At 37.3% G+C, this 23,729-nt stretch overlaps 1 protein-coding gene across 3 annotated transcripts in view; it reads right to left on the reverse strand.

Annotated features, from left to right (window-relative positions):
• HOXD3 (homeobox D3) overlaps positions 1-23,729 on the reverse strand; it is a 243,875-nt gene that overhangs the window by 149,049 nt on the left and 71,097 nt on the right. For all 3 annotated transcript variants that reach the window (XM_044075435.1, XM_044075434.1, XM_044075436.1), the window contains 2 exons: positions 18,695-18,771; positions 14,531-15,071 (listed from right to left, as the gene is read on the reverse strand). In XM_044075435.1, the coding sequence (XP_043931370.1) occupies positions 14,531-15,071; positions 18,695-18,771 (618 nt within the window). The remainder of the gene's footprint in view (positions 1-14,530; positions 15,072-18,694; positions 18,772-23,729) is intronic.

The raw sequence follows: 23,729 nt of genomic DNA on the forward strand, positions 1-23,729 counted from the left end.
ATTCGGTTGGGGAAGGAGGGAATTTCCCTTCTTTGAAGAAGTTAATATTTACATTTGGTAACAACTTAACGAAAGTAAAGAATTTACAAGTTGAAAATCTATATTTACACAAATGTTTAGATAGTGGGATAGTGCCCATGGGATTGCGGTTCTTTAAGGAACCGATGGGGATAGATATGAATGTGCACAACATCAAAGTTTGTAACGATATGTTTGATGAATTTGGCAGAAAGTTTATCATGTTTATTGTTGAAAGTAATGATACAAAAATTAGTTCATTGCTTAATGAAATTGATAGAATTGATAAACAGATACGGGATGATGTGTTGTTTTCTCAGTGGGAGAAGTTGTACTATAAACAATACGAATATGCAGAAAATATGTACAAAAAAACTTATGATAGGAAATACAAAAAGTTGCAGAGGGATATTGCACAATATGAGAAGGGGACTGCCTACAGATGGAGAAGTGGGAATGGTAGGAAATTCAGTTCTGAGAAAAGATATGTAAAGCATTCAGTCTCCCATGTTGGTGACGTTATATATGATGATGGTCACCTTAATGATAATTTTAGAGATGATGAATGTTTTTTAGACAACGGAAGAGACCAATGGAGAACAGTAGAACACAGGGGGAAAAGGAAAAATACTTGGTGGAATCGGAGATACAACTAGTAGTGGATCCTTCTAATCTTAACCCCAGTATTGCTGACCTTGGTCTCAATGGTATGACGGATGTTGAACATTCCTCAGAAATTAATGACAATAGGATCCTCCACACTTGTGGGGAGATTAAGATCTATAACTACAGTACCCACCCAGTTTTGCCCGAATTTTTTCAAATTTTTTCTAAGGGTATGAAGTTTATACCAGATTTCAAGTTTGATGTAACAGATACCCTTGTTGAATTCAAATTGTTTATGAGAAAATTAAACTTGGGAATATTTTTCAAAAATCACAATACCATCAGTGTGAATCAGACAGAGGTATTAAAGAAAAAGAGTGCTTTTACTCCACCTATGTGTAACACACTTACAGCTTTTGAGAATGTAGTTAATTCCGAGTTATATTCTCTATACAACAAACATAAGTACACAAAAGGTGGGAAACAATCAAGTAAGGACATGATGGAAGTGATTCAATCACTGTGTGACAACAACATTCGCATTATGACCGCGGACAAGGGTGGGGGGATCGTGTTTTACGATCAGGAACAATACAAAAGTAAAATCTTTGATCTTTTGAATAATTCCACACAGTATACACCTTCTTCTATCAATGAAGTAAATATAGCCCACAGCCGTATAGATTCTTATTTAGAAGAATTCATAGTGGAAAATAGAATCAGTGAAGATTTATATAGGTTTCTCAAGGTGGAGTTCCCCATTCTGGCCACCATCACAGGCATTCCCAAAGTCCATAAAGATATTTATGATCCACCCTTTCGTCCCATTATCTCTGGTAGTGCTAGTAAAGCGTTTCCCTTTGGACAAGTTATCCATCACAAATTGAAACACGTCTATGACACAGTTGAACACATAATGAAAGACTCTTGGGAGTTCCTGGGCCTTTTTAGAAAGGAATTATGGTCTCCTAATGTGGTTTATGTGACAATTGACGTGCAGGATTTGTTTTCCTGTATCCCTAAGGAGGATGGATTACAAAGATTTATCAAAAGTATGCATCAAGTGAGTGGATTAGGCCAGGATGACATCTCACTTCTGCCGGAATTCATGGATATCGTTTTGGATCACAATTACATCTATTATGAGGGGGAGCACTACAGACAGAAAACGGGGGTAGCCATGGGCACTGCATGTGCCCCTATTTATGCCAACACGGTCCTGCTGGACTGGGAAGTGGAATTCATTTTAAATTCGGACTGGATGTCTTATATCAAAAGATACGTCCGATATCTGGATGACATCTTTATCCTGAGGGAGGGTGAAAAGCAGGTGTTGCAGGAATTCATGAGTTACATGAACAACACCACGGAATATCTTAAAATCACCCACCATTACGACACACATGGAATAAACTATCTTGATGTCCTTATATACAGTAAGGACAATGAATTTCACTCCCGTATTTACAGAAAAGATACTTTTAGTAATGGGTATTTACATTACAGCAGTGCACATACATACAACACAAAGAGGGGCATTATTAAAGGGCAGTGCATTCGAGCTGCCCGTATGACCACTGAGAGAGAATGTGTGGACAAAGAATTGGACTACATTGGGCAGCTATTTTTGGACAAGGGGTACCCACATAAGATGGTCAAGGACATTACAGATTATGTTAAAAAAGAATGGGGACAAAAATACAAACCACTTCTGGGGGTGGGCATTTCCAGATCCTCCCCCACAGGTGACAATACGACAAACGAGACAAACAAGATTGTAGGGACAGTGACTAATAATGTACACACTAGGTCATGTATTATCCAATATGGTAATTACTCCAGTGAGGTCAAGAATATTATTACAACAAACTGGAATATCATGACTAGTGATCAGACTATCAAAAGTAAGATTACTGACAGACCACATTTTGTGTATAAAACAGGACACAATTTGAAAAGAATAATAGAGATAAAATCTAATTGTCAACAAAACACCAAAATACAGAGGACAGGTACTAGAAGATGTGGTCAATGTAACTATTGCAAATACATCTTGGATATACCTAGTATTACTCTCAAGAATTGTTTAAAGAGTAAGATCTGGTTTTGTAATGGCAATTGTTCAACCAAACATGTTATATATTTAAGTGTTTGTCAAACTTGTATGAGTTATTATGTGGGGAAGACTGATCGTAGTTTAAAGAATAGAATATACGATCATATATATTGTATGAGGAAGTGTGATATCAACAATGCACTATCCAGACACCTTATCAACAGTCCACACTGTAAGATGTTTAAATTTGCGATTTTGGATGTTATTACCCCCAATCCCAGAGGGGGTAACATAAAGGCTACAGTGGGGGAAAGGGAGATCAGGTGGCAGATCAGGCTAGATGCAGCCACCCCCCCTGGCCTTAATGAAATGATTCCCACCAAACCCCTGGTTAGGGTTTAGCTGAATTTTATTGTGCAATACAACATACCCTTCCAACATATTTTTTATATATTTGCTGTTCAATTTAAATATAGTTAGAGGGCAATTTTAAGAATTTTTCTTAATTTTTTATAATTTTTTATAAGTATATATTTTTATTTCTTTGTAGTATGATATGTATGTTGATATATATTGTAAATATTTCATACAGTGTTTTTATAAAGTGTTTTTCAAGTATTCTTTATGAAATATATTCTATTTCTATTATGCATTGAATAATTTTTATAAAAAGTAAATATATGTATTTAGATATTCAAGTATTCAACAATGTAGTAAATTTGTTTAGTCTGGTATATATTGCAGACATACTTGCATTTATATAGATGTTCACATTAGTATTGTTTTGTACAAAAGGTATTAATATATATTCTCATACTTTTTGTTTCCTTTTATGTAAGGGCTTAGCAGAAAGTAGTTCATGCCATGCATACTAATGATTATTGGCATTTATTGTCAAACAATTGACTTAATTGATTAATTGTTATTTAGGGCGGGTTTTTAAACAAGATGTGATATATAAGTTCAAGATTTTTGCTATATGTTGTTCTGATGAAGACAGACTAAGTACTGTAGAAAGCGCTTAACTATTCTATTTTTATTTTCAATAAACCAAGTGTTTCCAGCACAGTATCCTGATTCCTGGTGCTTTTTGCCATCTTTGGTGATTTGGAAATTTGTTGTTCGCTGGGATTTTTTCATTTTCATTTAGTTTAACAGAAGCATCGCTGGAAGGTTTGGTCCTGTGCAGTTTGTTTCTGTCTTTATCTTTACGTTTTTTCAGAAGATCTGCTGTCAGACGGCTTACTGAAGTCATATCGGAATTCGAAGACTGTAAATGGAAATTATAAGGGCCTGACAATGGATAGTTCTGGCGTTAAACAAAGCACAGAAGTGACAACGAGGGACGTCGTGGTCTGGGCCTAGACAAGTGACACAGTAAGAGTGGATGTCCCGGTGTGGTATTTGCTTTCCACAGGCAAGACAATTATTAACTTTTTCTGACATCGGTTAGTGCAAGAAAAAAGGCTCCCCAACGGGGTACTTGGCTTTCGAAGACTTCAACTTCAAATTGGAAATGAAAACTCAGGTAGCGGCCAACCGGCACTCGTGCGAATTGCTTCTGCTTCGGGCTCCACAGCAAGAAAGTTCTATATTAGAACATCAAAGTTTCAGAACTTCAAATGTTCTAATATCGACCCCTGGTAACCGAAAACTGATAACATTGAAAATTAAGAACAGCAAATGTTTTTCCTAGGGAAAAAAATCGCTGTTCCAAAACACATACACACAACACAAACACACCAAAAAAACAGCAATCCACACACATACACCTAAAATCTTACATCTAAACCTACACTAAACTGTACATACACCACTATCTACCCACTTTCCTTAACCCAAACCCTAACTCTAAGGTCCGTCACTATCGCACACACACCTAACCCGCACCCTAACCCTAACTCACCTACCCCACCCTAACCCTCATGTCCACACATTTGCACACTTACCTGACCCACGCCCTAACCCTAACTGACCTAACCTGCCCTAACCCTCACATCCACACAATCGCACACTTACCTGAACCCGACCCGTAACTTTCCACCGCAGGGCTGAAAATAGCGAAGTGACAGGAACGGACAACTGAATTCTTTCCCTAGGAAAGAATTTGGTTTTCTGAAACTTCACTATTTTCAGCTTTCAGTTACTAGGGGTCGATATTAGAACATTTGAAGTTCTGAAACTTCGATGTTCTAATATAGACCCGGCAAGGAAGACTGATGTAATGGTGTCGGCTGCCTTACTTTATACCACTGATGACCTGACGTCAGTACTGAAGCGACAGCAACCGACACAGAAATACTAAGTCTCTGGTATTCAGGCCGGCCGAGGGCTACATTGGCAGAGATAACCCAAATGTGATGACTGCAACAGTGAAACACGAAGAACATCTGCAGGAGACAGCTGTTTTCTGAGTACTTCAAAATCCACACTGGCATGTTTACTTTATTTCTATTCTTATTAATTTAACCAGGTAAAATAACAACATAACTCAAGCATCCTTTTCAGGGGGTGACCTGGGGCTACTACCTGGTTGAGTAACTTGTTCAGAGTCATACAGTAGGCAAATTAAAGCAGAAGGAATCAAACCCTATAGCCTGGACTACATGAAGTAGCTCATTAATAGCTTGGAGCCTTAATCCTTCACTCTAGCCAATTGAGTCTAAACTGCAAAACAGTAGGACCGGGTTTGCAACTGCAAATACTATCACTGTATCAATGTAACCCAAACTCACTCCATCAGTCATAATCTCTGCAGCAGATATTTGTCAGACAGGGCATGCTGCTTTCTCTATGGACTCTGTACTTTTTCCAATATGCAGGCATCCTGTGTAATGGAGCAGACTACACTTTTTTGTGTCTCTCTGCAAATATAGAAGGCTTAGAAATTTTCTAAAGGTCTTTCCTTCAAGCTGGTAGGAATGTAAATGTAAAGGAAAAATAAAACTGGTAACTTTGTCCTAATCTACTTCTGATTTAAAATGCAACAGGAATATGGTTCTGGAACAACAGGGAGAAAAACAAAATTTAAGAAAGTGGCTATACTATGACAATCAAAATGTAATAACTATAATATGCTTGTGAATCACACTATGGATAGGAACACAAAATAAAGTGGCCATTGTATTAGTTTGTGACTACATCAGCAGAGCACTTTCAGAAAACATGGCAAGGGTGTGACACTTGAAAGTACCAAGCAATGCTATGTTCTAAAACAGTACCACAGCTGATGCCATGATTACATGAATCTGAAATATGAAGAAAACATGCTAGCAGAACACAGTTCAGGAATATCACATTATTACAGTATAGTAACAAAGCATTCAAAAATTACAGTAAGAGCTACATCCTGTTTCATTTTAGTTTCCCCTGCCAATATTTCAGAACTGTGTTTCTGACAACTACAAAGAGGGTATTTATAGGCAGTTTGTTTCTCAAGAAAAAGAAAAACTCCCTTCTCTCTAAACTGATCTGTGCCTGGTGCCCTTTGTAAGTGGCTACCACTCCAGTGCTAAGGGAGAGCTCCCTACTTCCTGTAGTCTAGAAACTGCCCTGATTACAAACCATTGTTACCAACCGTATTTCAAATGAAAACCTCATCTACTTTGAAAAAATAATCCAAGGCAATAAACCATTTTAATGACTGTACTTCAAATTACTATGGCATTTACTTTGAAGAAACTATTAGTCTGTAACTGTTCTACAAGGTGTATGCATCAGATATAAAAAAAGGGAAGTGTGTCAAGAAGTATGAGCGTGGGAAGAAGTTACCTATGAGAGTAATAAGAAAACTGCCCACATATACACATAAAACAACGAAGTAATGCTATATACTAAATTGCAAATTGAAGCCCACACAGGGCTGAATGCATGTATGCTATGATACTTTTTTTTAAGTCATTGGCTAATGAGTGTCTTTTTATCAGCAGTAGCTTTATTGCCCTAAAACTCCTGCAGATGAAAATGAGATTCAGAAGAGACTCAACACAATATTATCACTCTGACACACTCAGCTTAGCATTAAGATCATAAGAAATCTAGCTTATTCCATAAGCTATAGTAGTGAAAGCTAAGTGCACTTCCCATAATACTAGACGTGAGCAAAGTTGCAGCTGCCCAAAATGCAAGACTTTGCAGTAGTTATTTAAGACCACGCAGCAGCAAGAACTTCCCCAGGTTACCCATTTCTGCCCATCCCACAATACCTAGCTTTATCTCACCTTTTTAGTTCTGGATAAAGTAAAGGAGCACCAAGTAGATTGGGGCAAGGAGTGGGAGATGGATGGGGGCTTACTTCCTACAGCTGGAACTTTGATCAGCTCTTGCATGGTAATAAGAAGACATTAAAGAACTGCAGTAGCAAAATATGTTATGTCAGAGTCCCCAGGTGGACCTCCTAGGAAGCTGCCTAATAAAAACATAACTCTTAACCTTTCACTTCCAAAATGAGCAACACTACCTCTCAGAATGTGGAACAAATGGGCAAAATGTGGAACACATACTAACAGGTTACTGACAGCTTTAACAAAGAAGCTTACAGGATGGTTACAATGTATTCTGTGAGGAATTAATATGATTCATTACTACTTATTATGGACACTACTTAAAAAAAATCTTAACATTGAAAGACACTTTCTGTGTGGAACTGTAAAGAAATACAGACTTTATATAACTCAAAAAATGATGAACTTTCCTCGCAATGAGGTACATTTGAGACGAATGCATAGGAACATGGTATTGATAACTGTGGTGGCTCTAAAGGAATACCTAAAACTAGAAGGCACAGTTTATAAAGCTTTTCCAACATGTGCAGAGTGGTCAAGCAGTTGCAGCCTGAATGTCACTTACAGAGGCATTATGAAAAAAGATGTGGAAATAAAGCTTGCTCTACTGAAATATGCAAAGGAATCACGTAACTAACACTTTACCACATTTACTGAGAAAAATGAAAAAGGCACAACCCAGTAGCCATTTTGTGAAATACTATTTGATGTCTTTTTTTTCTTTACTCTTGTAGCCTTTGGTGAAGGAAATAAAAGGAATGATCATGTTTTTGTCAGAGTTTGCTAAATCTTCATAAAATCTTTGCTGTTTGTGAATTAAAATGTAGTAAAATGATAATAATAACACTGAATACAAAATCCTGAAATATTAAAATATTGAAACTTTGCAGTGTTGAACTCAAAATGCCTACTAATGTACTAAATGTGTACACTGCACCAGAAAATAGCTAGTCAACAAACAATTCCACTTCCCTGTTAGTGAAACTCGGAATTGGATGCTAAGATAGGTCCTGCGGGGTGGGACAAGTCCATTTCACTACACATGCAGGGGAGTAGGTATTTTGATTTCACATCATAACTTTTCAACATTGTATGTTCAGTATCATGACTTTCAGTAAGTTGACATGGACCCACTGTGAACACCTATGCACTGAGGCAAGCATTCCCCTGTTTGGAATACTGGCCATAGAAAATGGGCATATGCTTGACCTGATGCAATTTTATTTTAGTTGCTTCTTTTTGGAAAAAAATATTAGGTTGTTACATAAGGAGACCCTCCCTTTACAGAATATCAAATATGGAGGGGAGACGGGGTGTTTGCAGCACTGATAAATACCTGATTAACTCAGTGGATACCAGTAAGAGGGATTTTAATGACAAGCACTTAAGCTCTGATTACTGGATTTAAAGGCAAAATGCCATCCTCTCTAATGTGATGTGTATTTCTGCCAGTGGAAAAGGGTCCAGTGATAGAAGTCAGAGCATGAAAGTTCCCTGATCTTTTAAAGTGAAGTAAAGGTTTGTGAAGCCTGTCCCACATGAAAATGTGAGATGGCGGCAAACTGCACTTTGATGGAAGAGATGCTGAGGCATTGTCTAAGACTTTAGACGGGTAGGTCAGATGTGTGGCCACTGAAGGGAAACACAAGTTTACTCCTCAATCAATGTCCCAAATGGAGAATGTCTTCTGTGTTGAGGTATATTGAGCCAATGAGAGTACACATACTAAACTGTCTAGAAAGTTGTCAGAAATGACTACCATGAAGATTGTAGAAATCACACTACTTAGTGCATGGAAGCCAGGGTAATCCCCCTGCCTGGTGATTGTGATAGCAGATGGAAGTGGTGAAGTAGTCAAAAGGGGTGGACCATATGAGCCTTGTATAACATCAGAAACAGTATTTGCCTCAGTTAGTTGGATGCTAGGTCACATTGGTAGTTAACCATTTGACAATGAGTAGAGATGTCATGATGTGAGGTAAAGGATAAAGGGCATAAAGAAGACTTCTGACTACTACTAATTAATGGGGTTGTAAAGAGAAGGAATCAGAGAAAATTGTTGCATTTGGTATTACAGGGTGAGGTAAACAGGTCATACACTAGTTACCCCCATTTTCAAAAAAAAAAAATGATCAGGTTGCCAAAGATTTGATGGGCATTCATGAGGCATTAGAATTTGCCTGTTCAGCATAATGGCCAGGGAACTGGTCTCTCCCAAACATGGGCAGCTACCAGAAATTGGCTGCTTTCAAAGTCCCACTGCTACACTTAATTACATCCCTGAAAAACGGGTATATGCATGTACCCCCCCCCCCCCACACACACACACACACACAGACACACAGCTTGCAGATGTGTTAAGACTACTGCTCTGTTGTGCAACTGAACAGAAAATGGAAGATTGAATGAAATAGAATGGAAGCAGTACTTGGATTGTAAGAAGGGCTGCTCTTTGTTTTTGTTACACTGATATATGACCTGGCTCCCTGGACTCACCATAGTCCCTACACTATAACCTCCTCACACACAACAAGGCCAATGCATTCATAATTATGCATCATACAGGCAAAGGGCTTGCCAAGCAGGAAATAGGAGATAGAGGCCCATTATGTCAGGTGCTTCCCATGTTACCAGTAGATCTTGACCGGGGTATCAGAAGAATTAAGTTCTAACCCTGTGCAATTCAGTATAAAGTATAGAATTCTCATATGGCATCTGGCATGAGAAACCATCTAAATGGAGGCTGCCATAAGGCTTACAAGCCTATGACAGTTGTTGGCTGTCACCAGCTGAGCAGACAGAACAAACTGGGTTGTAGCCTACATGTCCTGTCTTCACTCTAAGGTTAAAGAGGCTTGACATAAGTCTTTCATTGACTGATATTACCTCAGAAGTCAGGCAACATGAGCAAGTAATCCAGGTATGGAAAGCTATGGATGTCTGCAATCTGAACTATTCAGTCCTTACAAACATGAATAAGGTGAACACCCTGGGAGCTGCAGCTAGACCACATAGAAGGATATGCTGGGGGTTGGTATGATGGTTAAGGTGTTTGCCTAATAGACATAAAGTACAAGGTTTGATCCCCACCTTTGGGAAGGAAATTGGCTGGGCTTAAAAAAATAGTCCACAAGGGCAGCTAGCCTAGTAATTAGCTATGAACCTGTGAAAATGGTGGTGACTGACCCCTACCCAAAAGTGAGGAACCCTGTTTTTTTTTTTATTACTAGAATAATGGGCAGGAAATTGCTGCTATGATCTAACCAACATATCTGATTTCCACTGTGCATATTTAGAAGGAACAAAGGAAGGGTAATAATGCTTTAGGGATGAATGAACTGAGAACACCTAGAACAAGAATGGGCCTGTGGTTCACCAACTTCTCTGGAGCTAAAACATATATGGAAAAATATCTGTTTATTTGCTGGTCTTGCAGGATCAACTGGGTGACTCTTTTATGCAGAAGTTAGAATATGTCTATCCTTACAAGTTTTCATGGTGAGTGGGATGCCCCAAAAGGGATGATAGCAGAGGTAGAATGAAAGGGTAGACTTGTCTTGTTATGTTACCTACCTCTGATGTAGGGGAGGGGGAAGGAAACAGGAAACTTGACTTATTATTCTCTTTAACTCTAATGTGATTAGAAACCACTGCACAGCATGGAGGAACAAGCTCCTCCTGGAGATGATTGGGTGGAGAATATGGATTGCTGCCTGTCCCTATGGAGATGTCGTTGCCTCCACCACCACCACCACTATGGACTTTTGACTCTGGCCCGCTATCCAGGTTGCATTCCCAAAAGCTTAATTGGTCCTGAAGTCCTAGTGGAGTCCTGTTGTTGGGGCTGTGGGTTTCAGTGGAACCTCAGACTTCATTGACTCCTCTATACCTCATTAAGGGTACACTGTTGGCATGGAATTTCAAAACTGAATACATAAAGGACTAGCATTCTCCTTCATAACTTTCAAAACTTGAGATTTCTTTTGGCCAAAAAACAAGGACCCTGAAAGGGGGAGTCTATAAAGCATGTCACAATTTCCCCAGCGAATATGATTAAGTGAAAGCATGAGAATCAGCAAATGTTGATGATAAACACACAAGTGCTGAATGAAGTGACTTTCGTGGTCTGGGCCTCTGGGACATCTGTTAAGGGACTGTCAGCTGTTCCATCCACAATGTGCTGTACTCAGACTAGTGGGGCCCTCTAGAAACAGCATGCGTGAAAGTTTACTGCCATTAGTATTAAGATGGAGGATGTGAACAGGCACTTTCCAAAAATTACTGGATTATTTGATTCCTTTTTCATGGGTACTGATGGTGCATGTGAGATAAGGAATAATCTTAGTGCTGGTGCTGAGAAGGTTATGTCTAGGCTGGATGTGTCAAGCCACAAATGGCACTCTTTCAGGAAACAGAACATTGAATCTTCCTTTCTAGGTGAAATGCCCACAGAGTCAGGGTTTTCCAAACATGTGAAATTACATCCTTTACTAGCTTGACCATCCTCCATGTTTTTTAAAGTTCCATTTTGAGGGAGTATAAAGTCTCTGATGGTCAGTCTGGCTTTCCTTTTATCTCTCATGCAGTGTGTGTAGGATTTGAGTGAAATGTACATCTTCTGGCGAGGATGAAGGACAAAATCTCCCATTCTCCTCTTCACCAACCTCGAAAAGAGCATCAACTTCCTCTTCACCACCCTCCAAAATCTGATCCAGTTCAAAGCTCTGGTCAAGGTGCCTTGCATTTATTGTACCCTTCTTGGACCACTTTAATTTGAGTAATCCTAAAACAGAAGAATCTGTTGAGCTGTTAGATCCAGCCACCTGAGTAGGAAATGAGGACTGTGTCAGTGGAAGGCTGAGATTCAATGGAGATGTTGCAAGAGGCAAAAGGGAAAGGTTCTTGAGTGTATCAACTAGAGGCTTAAAAATGGGAAGGACTATTGTCTGGGCAGGAACCCTGGAATGACTGACACTACACGGGAGTATAAGTATTCAGTAGGTAAATATATGTATAGCCTTCAATTGACATATCTGCACTGAGTAAGACAATATTAGCGGGGAGACAGCATGGGAACCAGCAATAGAAAGGACAGCATTGGATAAAATGTCTTCAGAGGCAAAGGGACCAGGTGTATTGTGCAGGTTGCCCCAACCTTTGATAATCTGATGTGGAATGAGTTGACATAGGGAGACTAGCAGCAGAAAAGATGGTGAAGAAAAAAATGGTGTCTGTTGAGCTAGCATCGCTAAGGCTAATGTCAGGATCCTAACACTAGTGGATGGGAGCTATTGTCAGGGCCAGAATGTGGTTTACCCTCAATAAGCTTTAGGGTAATGGCCAGCAGATCATAATCAACAGCAGGCAGACTGGACTCCTCCTTGAGGGAGAAGATAAGAACAGTCAGTGCAAGTACCTATAAAGTGGCTTGAGGTGGGGGAGAAAGCTGACTTCATCATATTGGATGGAGCATCATCAGCTCTGATGGTGTGCTCCTTACCTGTGATGGTTGGAACTTTTGATCTGTATTCCCTGTTGTGATCCATTGTGGATTTATTTATTTTTGTTGTTGTTGTTGTTTTTAGTCTACAGTGGAGTGAGATGTTCTGACTCAGAATATCTGGAATGCCTCTTTCTAGATTGATTAGACTTCTTCCTGTGCCTTGCAGATATACTAGACAATGATAATTTACCAATGAAATGATTGTGAGTAAAGCCGGAAATGGAGACTCAAGAGCTCCTTCAGCTATTTCTGTAAGTTTGGTAGTTTCTTAGCTATCAGCTATATTTTTGCAGTCTTCTTCCTATGAGGTTGAGTTGCATTGTTAAAGCATTTGTTGCATATGTTCATATCAGACTCTAGCTGTAGGCAAAACAAACACAATGTGTGTGGCTGTCTGCCAGTGGTATTTGTATGCCATAAGTCTGCTTCTGCAAAATGTTAATTCATGAATGCAGGTTCAGTAGGCCTAGAAGACTAGACAAACCCAAAGTAGAAAATGTATGCAAAGCACTGGATGAAAACGGTAAAAAGTAACATAGATTCTTAAAGACTGCAAGGTGAATGCAAATCTTTCAATCTGAAGTGACAAATGAGCAAAAAAAAATCCTCAAAAATGCAAGAAGACAACCTGGAGTAATTCACAACATGGAATTCCTTGTTAAGGCTGAAAAGAACTGGAGCGGAGTGAGAAAGCTATTCACTGTGGAGAGGGATGAACAACCTGGGAATTTTCTAATTGCTGACTGGTCTTAACAGCTGTGGTGTAAGGCTTACCAACCTATACTCCAGCTAGAACTCTATGATATCAATTCTACAAACATGGGTTGTAGTGCATGGCTGACAATTTCAGCAATGGTGCCAGTTTGTTCATATTAATCAGTTCATAGCTTAAAAACAGTATATATGAATGTAAGTAGCACTCTAAAACTTGGTAATTATTTAAAAATAAGTTTACTGTGGCTATACTGCTCAAAACCTGAGTTATGCAATAGTTTGTGTTGTTAAACACATGGCTTGGAACTTCAGAACTAACATTAGACTGTGACAGGTGAAGTATTTCATTATATCCATATAACAGTACCAAAAATAGGTACCCCATTTGTAAAAATGTACTACTTTATCTACCCTTCAAGTAAAATTGCCCATGGATGCTGCACTGAATGCTCAAAGCTCAATGCATGCACAGAGTAGCTTAAGTTCCTTAACATGACTTAAAAATGAGTAATTAATCTACTGAATGCATAGTAAAGATTTCAGAACATGTTGCTTAACATTGCAAAATGCTTGCTGTGTGGTACAAAGTTAATATTTCACAATATCTCTAGCCTCCAGTGCCCACACTATACATCTGCATGGAACATTTCCCTACATAGTGTGACTCACTGAGTTTATTTTCAGTTACTTTCATATACTTCCAATTCTATTAATGTATACTTTGCTGATATACCCAGGTACCACTTAAGTGCCTTCTTAAGAAGTAGCATTTGCACACCACTCTCTTGCATTCACTTCTGTTAATTCTGTCTGAATAAAAGAAGACACTAATACCCTGCACCATACACACAATATCTATCATAGCTCCACTGACTTGAGGACAAAGCACACTGTAAGCAGGTTTCAATGAGATGAGATGCAATACTCTAATAGCGATGCTTTACTTTATTTGTACAATAACTTTCATATTGTTTTCTATATAGTCGTAAAAACATCTGTAGTGTGTATAGCTGTGTTGCTACATCCAAACCCATTTAACAACTATACCATAACACAGCTGTAAAATGGCTTATGACAATATGGGATGCAGAAATTTACTACAAATTACTACAAATGGAAATGTTCTTTAAAAAGTGTATGTCCTGGATTAGTTTTATAGAACTGTCATAACTTTTTTTTTAAATAAGCAACCAAAAATGCCATTCTTGTTTGCTGTTGTAAATTTTTTACCCCTAGTTCTGAAGCTTTACATTACAATCATTCTTGTGTATAATTCCATTAGATAAACAGCATCTGCATTTTTATTGTAAGACTAGTAAACAGAAAAAGAAGATTACATGAAGTCAATACCTGCTGTTGTACAGTGATTCTTCTGCTTCGAGGCTTGTCGGGACTCCTTCATCCAAGGAAATATCTGTTTACTTATTGTTGCACTGGTGGAATTAGATGAATTGGTAGGAGCCTTAGACTTTTTTTGTGTTGAAGTGCTATTGGCATTAGGTGAAGATGGTGGCAAAGGTGGAGGCTGCTGCTGTTCACTAATATTTGGATTCTGACTGGCTCCTTGGCTACCAACTGTCCTCATACAGCTACCATTTATGTCACTTGGTTTATGATTAGAAGACCTAATTGCAGAGGCTTGTATCGAGCATGTAGAGCTCTGGTAGTCATTTTCAATAGACGACTGTGGGTAAGGCTGATGTGTGGAACTGTAGGCATACGCATCTGACTTGGTGTAGGTGTAGCCACCAAAGAGACCAGCATTGTCATAGTAAGCAGTTTTCTGCATCTTGATGTCTCTGAATGGAAGGGCTTGGGTACCTTTGTCCAATAGCATTGACTTTTTTTGGTCACGTTGTTGGATAACCTGAATGGTTGTTTGGTAACTGTCCTGGGGGGGGAAAAAAACACTTTATACTTGACACAGGTATAAAAATGAATATAAAATGTAAAATGATTCATTCTTTCAGCATGTTGACTGCCTCACTTCCCTTTCTTCTGCTTAAAATTTCAGAGAAACTTGTGCTGTGAATATAATGTTTTCTTCTACATTGTCAGAATAGTTACATAGTCAATACTGGATATTTACAACTGTGAACATTATAGTCTGAGAGTATTGTAAACTTTCTACAATATTTTTTCTTATGACAATTAAAACTCTAGCCCATGCATTCTGATATTGTCATTTATTGTATTTTTAGTAAACTAAATGGGTGACAAATTAATGTTATAAAATGTTCACTTGTACACAACTTGGGACTGGATTCTAGTGCAATGATACAAACATGCATGACCTCTGTCAACCACTTTAATATTGAAAAGAAGATGGATTGAATCATTTATTTAAAAAGCAAAGTATATTGTTTCATTGTGAAGCTGGTTCTTCTAGCTCTTCTCTTAACTAAAAGAAGCCTTAGCAAAAAAAAAAAAAAAAGGGGGGGGGGTGCTGCTTTCATTGTCTCTTAAGAACTTTGAAAGATTGGAACATGGTTAAAGTATAACTAGCATTGTTCGAACTAAAACTGAAAATGCTTAAGTCAGGCTTTTGTAGGTTTCACTCTTTTGAGCCTATCTTCAAATATCCATTGTTCTGAAAGCTTCACCATTACGGAAAATTCACAAGGAGAAGAGGCTATACCATAGAATACTAATAATATAACTACAGAATGACATATGAACAATGATGACTTTACATAAATCCAAACTAGTTACAGCAGACTAGGGATTACAAACCTCCCAGTCTAAAGGACCGCTAACATGTTTACCGAAATAATGGCTTACAACTACAATGTTTTTGTTATAATGTAAACTTTTTTACTTGAGTAGGAAAGTGTTCTATGCAAATAAAAGCACTGTTGCATTAATAAGTTTATTAACTTGAAACATATAAACTAAAATTAAACATCTAAACACACGATCTACATTAAATAAACCAAACGCTGCAACACCAGATGTGATACGATGCCTTGATGAGCTGCTTTTATTTAGTTAGTTAGCTATTACTATTATTGTTGTTGTTTAACAAATAACCGGGGATAACGCTTTCATACACTGAGGAGCGTTTGTATATGGTCTCACATTATATTCAAATATAAATCATTTTGGGGATCTCAAAAACAGCTTGCGCTTTTCTGACTTCATATCTCCAAAATATGTCCACATGAGGAGAAAACTCTATACCTGGCCATTGCCAGTGACATCTCCGTGTATTTATTTTTATCCTCCACATAAAAGCATGGAATGGACAGTACTTGGGAGACGCGGGTGTCTTTGTTATAGCAAAATGTTGCATGCCCTGAGCAGTTTTTGAGTTAGTATTACTGGGAAAGTCGTCTGTCTTTTCATGGTTTGTTACATTTTGGGCCGCTTCCTTCCAACATGACTTTCTTGTTTCTGAAAATATGAATTAAACTTTCTCCAGTTAAGCCGTCAGCCTTGCAAAAAAAACCTAGTAGTACACAGCTGAATTAAAAATGTGTCGGGAAGAAGTTAATACTTTATGGTACGGGAAATGTAATAATATTTTTTATTATAAGATCATCAAAAATGTCGATGTAGCTTCAGTGGTAGATCGGATGAAGGCCAATTCGTTATATTAGCTAACCTTAATAATCTACCTAAATTTCCTCAGAAACTTCATGATGCTAATAGAAGGCTATGAAAGAATCACTACATTTTGGTTTATTAAAGGAAAGAAAATTAATTTAAGCGATAATGTTTCCAAATTGTACGATGAAATATTTTGAAAAGAAAATAATACTTTTGTTTAGAAGCAGCTTCTAGTTCTGAACTTTTCCTGAACCTACAAAACAGCCACGAGCCATAAATCACTTGGACAATGGTCAACTGTTTCTCGTGCATCTTTCAGATCTTCCTTACCTTGCACATTCTGGCTTCTAATGTTGCGCCAAGCAAAGAAACAAAAGTACCACCGTAAATGATCAGAAACACTACTGATAGAGGAAGAGCTTTAAAAGTCCACCAAAAACTGTGTGCTTCAGGAAGGAAGATCGGCTTCAGCCAGCAATAACAAAACACAGGCCGTGGGTGGATGAGTGCACCGTGTAGAAGAACGAACATATTTTAGAACTCCAACTTAAATCATATTTTTCAAAGTTCAGGATTGTTTTACGTTACTAAAATTTTACAAATTGTAAGAAACAACACTCGCAGCTAAGTGAGTCCGCAGCAAATGGGAAGCACGGTGGTTATCAGGGAAAAAGAGACCTCGCAGTGCATATCAATGCACCTGTCATAGTGGTTTGTAACAAAATTTATGACTGTTGATTCAGTGTACATCATCCTTCAGCCAAGGAAAGAAAGGGATGAAAACAACGCTTCCTTGTGCATGCAGTTTGCAGAAATGTCGAACAGGGGAAGCCTCCATGCGTAGGAGGAAGGCAATGGAAAGAATTCCCTACTCCGCAACTTCTCTTGTTTGCAAGGCCGACAGTAGCTTGTATATATATACAGAGGTTCGACAGTCATCTAAAAAGTACATTTGTCTTCGGTGAAGAAGGCAGTGGATGATCAGCCACCTACTAGCTTACCAGGGGCCTGAGGAACTGCGTTCAAGAAAATTATTCTACTCTTTAGCCTTGAGGAAAAGACTTAATAGTTCAACTGAGGCCACAAATCAGTGTATTTTGGCGTCCATTAGTTTCCCTGTTTCAAAAGATATTAACGGGGAATGTCTTTTGTATACCGCTTTCAATGGATATGTTCTAAATGCATTTTTTTACAAATGTGTGTATCGTTATGTGTATGTGTTTGTTTAATTTATGTTAGGTGATATGGAAGTCGGACTTTGACATTAAACTGACAACCTTCACGAGAAAATGAAGTTGTTGAAAGACATTATTTTACTAGTTCATGTATTTACTTTATTTACTTACCTGTTTACTGTTATACTATATATATATATATATATATATATATATATATATATATATATATATATATATATACATACATACACACACACACACACACACTGTTCATATGAAACGCTAGACTACTATTTTAAACGTTGAGTAGTACTATTTTCTCTCCCCCTTGTAAAGCAACAACATGGAAGAAAAGGGTTATGCGACTGTACACTTACTATTTATAGACACGAGGCAAACCTCAAGAGTCTAGAACTGTATCGCAGCAATTAAAAAACGATCGTAATATCTGAAGACTGAAACTCGTAGCAAGACTCCTTGAAACGTTTAAAAATGTAAGATCTTGCTCTGTATATATATATATATATATATATATATATATATATATATATATATATATATATATATATATTCTCATGTTAATCCACACGAAGTGCGTTATTTGCATAAATTACAGTTTTACTATTTAGTCGGTTTACAGACTATGCAAATAAAGAAGTTCAATTAAAAAAGGGCAGTGGTGAGCTATGCAACCATTTTGAGTCAACGTTCACTCAGTTAACTTTCGTTACAAACTGTATGTGTCCAATCTTAATAGTGAGTCTGAAATAAAGGGTACCAGACTTACCACACAGATCTTTCTTTCCCAGTGGTGCTCGAGTTTTCTGAGTAGAACTGTTTGATATCTTGATGGTTGGTAGGTTTCTAAAAAAGAGAGACAGAAAAGGGGAGAGACGGACATAACAATAAAACGTGTGTTCCTTCACAACTGGTTTCAGTGAGCACGTTTTCACCTTGGTCCTTGACAACATGCAAAATTTATGCATACACTAAGCAGTAGAAATAAAAAAAAATCATAGAAAAAGTTTGAAAGTATGGCCTAGATCCTACTGAATCTACACTCTAAACAGTTCAGCATTACAGTGATTTGTATGATAAAAAGGCATTGAAACAGATACAAGCTTAGAGTAACATTATTTTAAATAAAAGTCGGCTACAAGCATGAACCACCAAATCATATTTACAGTTTCTTTTCTCGTCTTATGTGTGTGATCACCTTAATTCAAAAGATGCTTTCAGAAATTGGATCTATTGCATTTTTTTTGTTTGTTTTTATTAATTCGAGACAGGTTCAGAAAGTTGATCTGTCGTTTCGTTTGCAGAGGGTGGTGTAGAAAAAGGGGCACAGTCTTAATTACAAATAAGGATCAGCCTCATTTGGCTCCTCAATCTGTAAATACTTAAAATATGTTGCACATAAAAGAGATTCCCAAGAAACTACACAATGATTCATTTGGACAACAGACAACAGCACTAACAGGAAAGGAAAGCACAATTGTGCCGACATCACACATGTGTTATGTTTTATTTATATTTACTAGTACTGGCTTAGCTTGTCTGGGAGACAAAATACTACATAATTCTGAATGCATAAAACAGGCCCACTGAATAAAACGATTTATTTGAACCGACTAAGAGAACACAACATAAATGTGTCCCTCTTCTACTCTATGTGTGTTTATAAATGTATATAACACACACACGTCACACGCACATTAGTTGCTCCCTTGTGGAACAGGAGCATGATATAAACATATATATTTAAGTTTATCTAAATCTATCGCTATAAATGAGCGATAATATAAAATGTTTAAAACGGAAGACGGTCGATGTGCAATTAATAATACATGTCTTTTATGAAACCGCCTATCTACCTGACTAAACCGACATGGAGAAATCAGTACAACTCCAGAGACAATATCCAACAAGCATAAGCCTCTGAAATGACCTTTGGCTCCTACAGCTATAACTCACCACTTAATGAACAACCAGCGGAAGAGCTCCAAATAGCTTTCAGTTCTACCAAGCATACATTTTTCACCGAGTTGTTTTATAACACCAGCCATTTTCACAAAAATGCAATTTCCTTACCGCGAGGAAAAAAAACAGGTGAGACAGCTGCAGTTAGAAACAAACAGAATTAAACGACAGCCATTTAATCCATAAGGGAATCTTGAGGTCTTCGTCTGCAACACCGTCAGTAATAGTGCTTGTTGTTGAGACCCACCACACTTATTTCACTGTTTATTTCAATATTAACCATAATAAGAAATAATGCACAATAAGTTATAGTTATAAAGACCACATACTATAACGCTTAAAGCAAGGATATGTACAACATTTTTGAAAGCAAAACATAAGGACTGCTTGTTAGGTTTTCTGTAGTTGACAAATCAGTTTATAAGGACTGTCATTCATTTGGATTTAAAACCATGTGTTTGGCCCCTGGCTAATACATTTATGTGTGTGTGTGTGTGTGTGTGTGTGTGTGTGTGTGTGTGTGTGTGTGTGTGTGTGTAGAGAGAGAGAGAGAGACTGTATATTAACCATACATCAAACTAAACATGTAAGTGCACTGAAACACACAAATGTAAAACGACTACACTCCAAATAACACAACAGTGGATACAAACGTTAAGAAAGCCCAAGCATAACCATTCCATATTCCAGTCAGTGCCTACGTTTCCCGTTGCTGTTCAGAGATACTACACAGGTGAAAATGAAACATAACGGAATACTCAAAAAGAATAATAATGATAAGTACTGTCTAATCGTCTCTGCTGTGACAGCACACCAAAGAAAGATGCAGACATACTTCCAGAAATTATGGAGGAACAAAGCCACAACTGTACAGGAAATAACAGATTTATTTTAAAACATAAAGTTAAAATTTTAGGTGGATATTTTAGGCGAAGTGGTAAGAGAGTGGCTGCTTCCAACTAAATGAAATGATGCTTAAGGTAATTGAATTCAGCTGAATAGCTCGGCACACCAGAAAGCTTGGAGCCATGCAACTATGAAACATGTCCAGTGTGTAAGTTTTTACCGAAAAGACACGCAAGATTTGCAAAATAAAAGTATTCCCGAAATTTCTTCAGTCGGTGAAAACTATACCAAGCTGATTGTAATGCATAACCCCACGCTCTGTTTCAACTATAAATTGGGCTACACAACCCTTAAACTGTAAATAAAGTCTAATGGACTCATGTAAAGTAACTACATCCAAAATACCACCGATAAAGAAGTAAAAGGTACATAGAAAAATATGAGCTAAGTCACAATAGTATTGTTTGCAAAACGCACAAAAGCAAACGTATACACTTCCCATAAACACTGAAATATATATATATATATATATATATATATATATATATATATATATATATATATATCACTTCCTTAAAATATAGTTGTGAAATATACAGCAGTTTGTTGAAACGAAATGGATGCTTATTAAAGAAGCAGCACTGCAGGTTGTTACTTTACTATGTCTCTCTCTCTTCCTTTTGTTGTTCAGACCTGGGCTATATCTGTACAAGAGGGAATGTAGTAGGAACATGTCCAAGAAATTCTGAAAAATACAACAGTGTTTTTATTTGTTCTCAAATCTATACAGTAAGACTGTTGATCTAAATAATGATGACGACAATAGTAATGATAACAGTAATAATAATTCAGCTGGGTTACTGTATTTCATTGTTAAGCAGATCATTTCGTAACTAAGTTTATTTTAATCCAGCAATAAGTAATGTAATAATAACTATGTATGGAAGAATTTACAAAAGTGTGCGCGCGTCTGCCTCCCTCTTTCTTTCTCTCTCTCTCTCTCTCTCTATCTATCTATCTATAGATGCACGTTGTGTTTGAGAGAGAGTAAAGAGTGAACCGTAACTTAAAAATATATGTTCCATTTAATGAATTGTAAATTCTGTTAGAAATATACACGGGGCAAGAGGAAATCGCCGTTCCTCTACTAGAATAATGAAGAATGGTATATTTGGTATATTTGAATAGTTGATGTATAATGCTATGTATTACACAGGAACAATTTAAATGAACTTTAGTGTTAGAATACTTCAGTACTCAGACTTTTCAAAACTCTCTAACCATTAACTGCTAATAAAAGTAATTAAAAAAACGGAGGTTGCTGCCACAACTGTACCCTGGCAATACTTTCTAAATGTGCATAAATCAGCCAAGAGAACTGTCTGCGGAGTAGCCCAAGACAACAAATTAATATGATTTACGATCCTGCTTAGGCAATGTCATTGTAAAAAGTTCGCTTGGTTTTGGCAGTATTTTATTTCCTTACCAAAGCCGAAAACTGCAACATCAGCTAAACCAGCAAATAAGAATACATCTACATGACATTTGTCCGTCCTAACCTTTTAGAAACTTGCTTGGTTTGCTGAAGTATTAACCACTGTCATGAATTATGGTTGTAGATTTTTTTTTCTTTTGGAGAAAATGACAATAATTAAGACTGCACCTTTAAATGGAATAAATCGTATCTGCTTCCTTGCTAAAGGCTATAAGCAACCCAGTGGTCAAAGGTTTCATTTTATCTTATAGTTTCTTACCTGCTTATCAATTTATCATAAACCTGCGCTGCTCCGACTCTGTATCTTCTCCTGCAGTTGCTAGAATATATCCTTCACCCTTTGTCTGCAGACAATACTGTCCTAAACCTGATCTTGCGGTTTTACAGGCATTTCCCTATTCTAGTGCAGACAGTATTCCCGATAGATTGGCAACGGTGTCTAGCTCAACTACCAATAAGTGAAGGCGAAAGCAGTTGTGAACCCATGTTTTTAAATTAACACATGCATTCAGTGAAACGGTGAAGAGAATACAGCAACAGGCACTGATTTTTAATGATACAATTTACGAATTTTGAAACTGCGGCAGAAACCTTTTATAATCACAAGTATATAGGCACTGCCTTGAAATACAAGCATATTTGTTCACGTGATCAATGTACCAGATTGCTCTGATTGAGGATGGAACTTCTAACCATGCCCCATATATCAACTACATATTTCAGCGAATAATCTTTTTGGAGACCAATTTAAGGCAGCTAGACATGGGCTGTCATATTTCAAGACTTTGCCATTTAAATAAAACATATTTCATATTATGCAACAACATGTTTGCAGAGAACTGTTACACATTTGTTGTAATTATGTTACTGTTTTAGCTTTAACGCCTGAGATATTGGCCTGACGTTTTTACAATGCATTTTTGTGGTGAAATCTTTGCATGTATGCCGTTTTTCTTTTTTACACTGGCTTTTAAATCACACGCTTAAAATAATTAAACCTAAGCATTCGCCTATTAATTTACACAGCTGAAATTATCATTTTGTTATTTGAAGGTATAATGCAAACGTAGATAGAATGTAATATTGCAGTAACATGCGCCTTGTGTTATGTGCATGATTTACACATGTAACAATGAATAAAGCCGAAATTGAACATTATTTCGTTTGTTCATCCTTGAGTACAATATTTTGTTTCTAATTTTCAGGAAAAACATGCAAAACCTGAGTGCTTTTTGCACCGAAGCGTGAATAAGTATCTTTTAACGATGTATAATATTTATGCGTTTTTCACCAAAAGAATACAAAAGTATTTTAAAATTATATGATATTTTATGTGTATAATTCATCTATGCATGTTTTAAAAACACATCTTAACATGTGTGTCTGTATCTCACACACAATGGATATATACAACTGTTGCCAATTTCACAACGCAGATTATAACTCAGCATTAATGGAAATGTTTGGCAGTTATACGTAGACTCAATTTACACTCATTCAA

The sequence above is a fragment of the Protopterus annectens genome, chromosome 6.part1 (genome assembly GCF_019279795.1).
Source record: "Protopterus annectens isolate FY-2018-M chromosome 6.part1, PAN1.0, whole genome shotgun sequence".
Taxonomy (NCBI): Eukaryota; Metazoa; Chordata; order Ceratodontiformes; family Protopteridae; genus Protopterus; species Protopterus annectens.